We start from the raw sequence: 6887 nt of genomic DNA on the forward strand, positions 1-6887 counted from the left end.
TGTAGTAGCCTAAACCTATCGATGTTACATTGAGCTGGGTGAATGGAATATGAATGACAGTCATCCAATATGCAGTAATAGAAATAAGGCCATGCTCAAGAAACAAAAAATGGTCCTCCCTCATCTTAAACGGCACAACCACCACTGGTGGAAATATATTATAACACCTAATTGCCCACAAAGCATCAAGGGTATAATATCTTTCCATGACATAGAATGACTAGGTGAACACTATGACCCCTTATTGAGGTCACTTGTTAAATCCACTTCAATCAGTGTAGATGAAGGGGAGGAGACAGGTTAAAGAATGGTTTTTAAGCCTTGAGACAATGGATTGTGTGCCATTCAGAGGGTGAATGGGCAAGACAAAATATTTAAGTGCCTTTGAACGGGATATGGTAGTAGGTGCCAGGCGCACTAGTTTGTGCCAAGAACTGCAACGCTGCTGGGTTTTTCACGCTCAACAGTTTCCCGTGTGTATCAAGAATGGTCCACCACCCAAAGAACATCTCACCAACTCGACACAACTGTGGGAAGCATTGGAGTCAACATGGGCCATATCCCTGTGGAACACTTTCGACACCTTGTAGAGTCCATGCCCTGACGAATTGAGGCTGTTCTGAGGGCAAAAGGGGGTGCAACTCAATATTAGGAAGGTGTTCCTAATGTTTTGTACATTGTGTGTGTGTGTGTGTGTGTGTGTGTGTGATATATAAACATTTATTTCTTACCAATGTTTTATATTGAATCTATAATCTAAAACATGAGTGGCTCTGTGGATCCATCAGGCAGGCTTGACAATGGTCTCACAGTGAGAGCAAGGTATAGATGCACATTGCAGTGACAGTCTGTGAAGAGTGCAGTCATGTGTTATCGGCCTCCACTGAGCTGATCAGACAGTCATGTTCACCTCTGTCACTCAACTAGACTTCTCTCCCCCTCTAAGGGAGGGAGTGCTTTAAACAGCAGGTCTCTGTCACGCTCTCAATCCCATAACAGCTCACCTGTCCTGCCTACACCTGTCCCCCACCACACAGCAACCCACAGGTGGAATGTACTTATAGAAATAGCAATACTAGACCCCATTCAAGTCAATGTAATTCTATTTCTATGGGTGTAGCCAACTGTACAAGTGATGGGGGCAGGCCTCAGAAACCTCACAGCTGCTCTTCCATCCCTGTCTCTACCAGGGTTTTTCACTCAGTAGCAGCAGTAGGTAACTACAGGTAATACGTGTTGATCAGAGAGCCTTGTACAGCTTCACTATGAACCTGCAAAGCAACGGCCTGTCTGTTCAGTGGTACCTGAAGTCCAAGCCGGTGGGAAAGGTGAGGCGGCGTGTACAGGAGATGGAAAAACCCATCTGTCTCCATGGTGTCTAGCGACATTGACCTCAGCCACAACGAGAGCACCCGATTGGCCATGGACGCCCTGCTGAACCAGGGATTGGACATGTACCAGGAAGTACTGGCCAGAGAGGGCGAGGTGGACTTCCTGTCCAAGGAGGAGAAAGGTTGGTCTTTTTTTTCTACTTTTTTGCCTTTTCCTGCCTCTTATCTACCTTAAACCATCTGTCTGTTCCTGCCTCCTCTTATCCTGCCTTAAACCATCTGTCTGTTCCTGCCTCTTATCTACCTTAAACCATCTGTCTGTTCCTGCCTCCTCTTATCTACCTTAAACCATCTGTCTGTTCCTGCCTCCTCTTATCCTGCCTTAAACCATCTGTCTGTTCCTGCCTCCTCTTATCTGCCTTAAACCCATCTGTCTGTTCTAGTATTGTATTTGTTGCACAATTGTAAAGGGCTTCCTCCCTGAAAAGCGTGGTATAAAAAGCACTAGATATAAATCCAATGTATTATCACTATTATGTTTCTTTAAAGGTTACATCCTGGAGAACGCTACAGACCTGAGCACCAGCAGTCTCTGTGAGACTGAGAACGACGACCAGGCAGAGGGCTCCAACACCTCTTCCCAGACGGAGACCTGTTGTCCATCCATGTCTGAGAGCGAGCCCCCTGGCCTGGACCATGGCTGGCCGGCAGAGGGCTGGAGCTACCGCCTGCAGGGTGAACCCAGTGTAGAGGTCTACTTCCAGTCTGACAGAGCAGCCAGCATGAAAGACCTGCTCAGAGAGTTCATCAGCAAGGCCACAACTGTACGTGATACAACTTTCACTGTTAACTATTTCGAGATGTCAATCTACTCTCATGATTAAACCTGCATTCTGTTTTTGCAGACTTTCAGAAAGCTGCTGATGTTTAAATACCCTTGAAATTTGGATAATGATGTGATGTGTGTATGAGAGTTTGATCAAGCAGATTCAGTACAGTCTATAATTAAGCAATAAGGCCAGAGGAGGTGTGGTAGGTATATGGCCAATATACCACGGCTAAGGGCTGTTCTTAGGCACGACGCAATGCAGAGTACAGCCTGGATACAGCCCGTAGCCGTGGTATATTGGCCATATACCACAAACCCCTGAGGTGCCTTATTGCTATTATAAACTGGTTACCAACGTAATTAGAGCAGTAAAAATAAGGCTTTCAGCATTCAGGGCTGGAACCACCCAGTTTATAATACCAAGAACATAATGACAACTAATAATGTGGAAGATACCATCACAGCAATCATGTCATATGTCTGCAGGTTCTGGCGATTGTAATGGACACATTCAGTGATGTGGAGATGTTCTGTGACATACTGGAGGCAACCAGGAAGAGGAACGTGTCCGTCTACCTGCTCCTGGACCATGTCAACCTGCAGGTCTTTGTCAAGATGTGTGAGACGCTACAGATCAACAGCAATCATCTCACTGTGAGTATCTGCTAATGGTAATTTTCATAATGATAATTAGATGACACTAATGATTGACATTACAGTACAGTTAAAAAGATAAAGTAGCAATTTGATAGTTTTTTGTGTGAATTGTCATTCACTCACTGCTACATGAAATTACACCGTATTCTGTCTGCAGAAAATGTCGGTCCGTAGTATACAAGGAGAGACATATTGTGCAAAGTCTGGAAGGAAACTCACTGGACAGATCAAAGAGAAGTTCATGATCATTGACTGCACTGAAGTGCTGGCTGGATCATACAGGTACATTTCTGTTGTATAATTAGCTAATAGTCACATAAATGTCACATTATCACAATGTTATGATGGTTGACGTCATTCTGAATAGCAAAATCAATGTGTTATGACTGTCCAGTTGTTTGCAGTAGTAATGTCTGTTCACTGTGCTCTATTCCCCAGCTTCACCTGGCTGTCCTGGCAGGTCCACAGAAGCCTGGCTGTACTCTTCAAGGGCAGCGCGGTCGAGCCTTTCGACCTGGAGTTTAGGAAGCTCTATGCCAGCTCCAAGCCTGTGCCAGCCTTCCTCACAGTGGCAGCTCAGTTCAACCTTACCAGGCCTCTTATCACCCATCTAGCAGCCACCACCTCAAACCCACTGACAAACCTTCCTAGCCCCAGTCCTGGTACCACAACCCAGAACAGATACTTCAACAACCAGGCTATGGTTCAACCAACCACCACAGCCCAGCTCATATACTCTAACCAAAACCCAATGGTTCAGCCAACTACAACTGCCCAGCAAAGATACTCCAACACCCAGCCAACAGCACCACCAACCTCCCAATGCTTGGTGAATCAGTTGAACTACATAGGTCCCCAGAGCCACAGGTTCGACTGGATCACACAGAGGCACACTGCAACCAGGCCTGTCATGTTCCAGAGAACCTTCTCCAGTGATTATAGTACCGGAGAAAACCTGGCCTGGCGACCCTTTAACAGCAATTACCTTATTTATGGAGGGACAATCGGCTTGTTGGACAGACACCCACTTCTCAAGACTGGCCAGTGGTTTACTGTTCCTAAATAACTGAAATGGCAACATATCCCAAAGTGACTGAAATTTGACAATACACCCTGTTTGAGGAAAATTATGTTCTCTCACAACTGAAAATGGGCAAGTAACCTAGATCGAAGTGTGACAATATTTTATTAAATTCAATTTCATAGGGCGGGCAGCACATTGTTACATGCAATATAAAAAATAAATACATTCAAAATGTGTAGCCTAGTTAGGTCTTTGCAGAGGGTAGTTTAGGTCCATCCTCCTTCAGTACTCCTGTCTGTACCAGTCTGTTCCACCACCTGTCTTCAAAGTCCTTCAGAGAGAGATCTGCCAAGCTCTCTCCATCCTGGTTGTCCTCTCTCATCCTCTCTGGAACTAGATCTTCTGACATCACCTGTAGGGCAAATCACCAATAACGATGCATGATCAATCTGGTCAGAAGTGTACCCTCTTAAATTGTCAAAACATGTGCATCGTCAATAGTAATACATCTAAAAAGCAAAACCATGACATCTTGGTGCCAGCAAGCCACACATTTCCTTTAATTTAAACATACCCTATGACAAACTACAGGATATTATTTGATTAATAGATACCATGTGAGAACAGTAGTCTATATGTACAGTATATATAACCTACACCTGTCTATAACCTGTCTCACCTCAGAGACGAGCTGTAGTGTGGCATCTTTAGGCTCCAGACACTGTAGAGCCTCATCAGCCTTCTGTAGGGCTCTCTCACTGTTCTGGAGAACAAAGGATGACTGCTGGCCCTTTAATGCCCTGAGGAGGAGTCTGGCAAGGCAACGTAATACAGTCAAACAACTATCTTCACAAAACAAAGACTGCGCTAAACAGTGACATTTAGGGTGAAAGTGTAAATATGCTCTCTGCTTTATGCCATGGGCCAATTTCCCAGACATAGAGTAAGACTTTTCCTGGACTAAGAAGTACTTTCAATGGAGAATCGCAATCTGATTTTGGGAAACCAGTCCTAAAGAGTGCCCAACAAGCTTGTATCCATGGAATTCCATATAGAATTAGCCAATAGGATCTCTGCTTGTCTCTCTCACTGATTATTTACCTGGCCCGGACAAAACACATGCAGGCCTTGAGCCAAACGACGTCACTCTCTTCCTTCAGTTGCTCCTCAGTCTGATGCTCTACACCATCTCGCTGTTGAAGAGGACTGGAGGTTGAGGGTGTTGACAGAGAATGGAGAAGATGAAGGTAGCTTTCTGCCAGCTTCATCCAGTGCCACTGGTGGTAGGGGTGGAGAGAACACAGCTGCTGCAGACACGTGACCTGGCTCCCGAGGTCTCCGAAGCGCTCGTGGATGTTCTCGGTCAGGTGAAGTAGACCGGTGAGATGACAGGTGTTGGAGGCTTCGTTTTTCTGTCCATGGAGAAAGTGTAGCTTGTGATTGACTATAACTTCCATTTTCAAACAACCATTTTACTTGTATATTGTAGCCTCGTCCCCAGACAAGAGCTGGCTGGTGGAGTACGAGACTAGGTATTTTGTATTATTAATGTATAACAAAGACCATATTATGTTACAATAATGTATCATGCAAGTATAAAGATAAGACTCACTCAACAGCAACGGTTCTTACAAGTGTTTCTGTGATCTCCAGGGCCTCCTCTCTCTTCCCCAGGTGACAACAGCACCTTGCCATCCCCTCCATTATGTCCCGTCTAATGGTCAGGTTGCCGTCAGGGATATAGGAGAGGCAGGTAGTGTAGGCGTTTAAAGCTTCCTGGGGAAAGGGATATAGTTAACAGATGAGAAAAGTATTTGGATACTAGATGGCTATGATACAGTGTGTAGCTAAATTACTCAAGGGAAAAAAGGCCAATACCTGGAAGTTTTTTCGCCTGTATGCCATATCAGCTCGAAATTTGAAGATCTTTTGCTTCTCCAAAAAGTCCTCTGTGTCGATGCTCTCCCAAAACCACTGTTGAAATAGATAACTCGTAGTTAAAGATATGCATAATTGCAATGCTAGCAAAAAACGGATGCTACCTAACGTTGGGTAGCTAGTTAACGCTCACCTCTGCTTCACAGAACTTTGCATTGTAAGACGACAGTGCAACAACAGTTGGCTTCTTCCTTGATTCCTCGAACACCGAATCGTCAAAGGTGCTACCGAAAATCTCCATTTCAAACGATGAATGACAGTGATTTCAAATATTACCGTCACTAAAAACCAAAATAAACGTAAATGTGTGCAGTGTTACAAGCTAATATGACCGTTGGGAAACAGAAAACGATAGAATGTGTTCCGAGGTGATAACGTTCCAATGACAGATGCTTTACTTTCTTAAATGAAATGCTCTTCTAATATCTTCTATAATCTTATATCATAACATGCAGAGAACTCCAGTCATATTTTGAAGTTAAATATTATTTTATACAACACCAAAATACACGCCTTTTCATCCAAATGTATTGTATTTTGTCCTCAAACAAGTATAAAATATATATTTTGTCTAAATCAAGCCACAGCCTCAAAAAACAGTTTGATTTAAATTCAAAAGCATTGCACAGTCTATAGCTCAGGGGACTAAAGCTCTTTCCACGGAGTTTTCAGCTCCAAGACTACTCTGTCTCAACATTACAAATTCCATTACAGGTTTGCAAATAAACTTTCTCACTTTTCCCAAAGCATCTTGACATATCCAGAAGCTCATTCTCATTGGTAACTTAATAAATACAATAGGAGGAAGGAGACTGACTGCCATTATCCATTAGAGCTGTAGATAGCAGAATACTATATTAAAAGACTAGGAAGACAGTAGGTTAAAGATTATGTACACACACAATCTAATAGGAAAACTGCTAAGCATGTATTAAGTTATGTATTAAACTGTTATGTATTAGTACTAAACAAGCTCTTTCTAAATATTGAGAAATAGCAAAGAGGACAGACAGGTAAGAATTATTGTCATAGGACAAAACAGTAATGTACTATAGTCACAATGTCACGTCTACTGTACAAAAAGAGTAACTTGGATACATTGAGAGTT

The 6887-nt window shown here is 43.4% G+C and overlaps 2 protein-coding genes across 2 annotated transcripts; one reads left to right on the forward strand and one right to left on the reverse strand.

The window, feature by feature from the left end:
* Positions 1-1265: 1265 nt before the first annotated feature.
* Positions 1266-3753, forward strand: LOC311107362 (protein FAM83A-like; the record flags this gene model as incomplete). The annotated part of the gene is given in 7 exon segments (XM_084149850.1): positions 1266-1352; positions 1354-1513; positions 1881-2155; positions 2647-2814; positions 2975-3099; positions 3256-3479; positions 3578-3753. Coding segments are annotated over 7 exon segments (1215 nt in total).
* A 233-nt stretch (positions 3754-3986) lies between these two features.
* On the reverse strand, positions 3987-6108 carry cUnh8orf76 (chromosome Un C8orf76 homolog). The gene is made up of 6 exons (XM_084158734.1): positions 5913-6108; positions 5720-5815; positions 5474-5617; positions 4943-5253; positions 4521-4653; positions 3987-4253 (listed from the first exon to the last, which is right to left on the reverse strand). Exons 1-6 carry the CDS (start codon positions 6018-6020, stop codon positions 4086-4088), a joined length of 960 nt encoding a protein of 319 aa, XP_084014860.1. The 5' UTR covers positions 6021-6108; the 3' UTR covers positions 3987-4085.
* Positions 6109-6887: the final 779 nt, after the last annotated feature.

Source organism: Coregonus lavaretus (assembly GCF_964263955.1).
Source record: "Coregonus lavaretus genome assembly, chromosome: 3".
Classification (NCBI taxonomy): Eukaryota; Metazoa; Chordata; class Actinopteri; order Salmoniformes; family Salmonidae; genus Coregonus; species Coregonus lavaretus.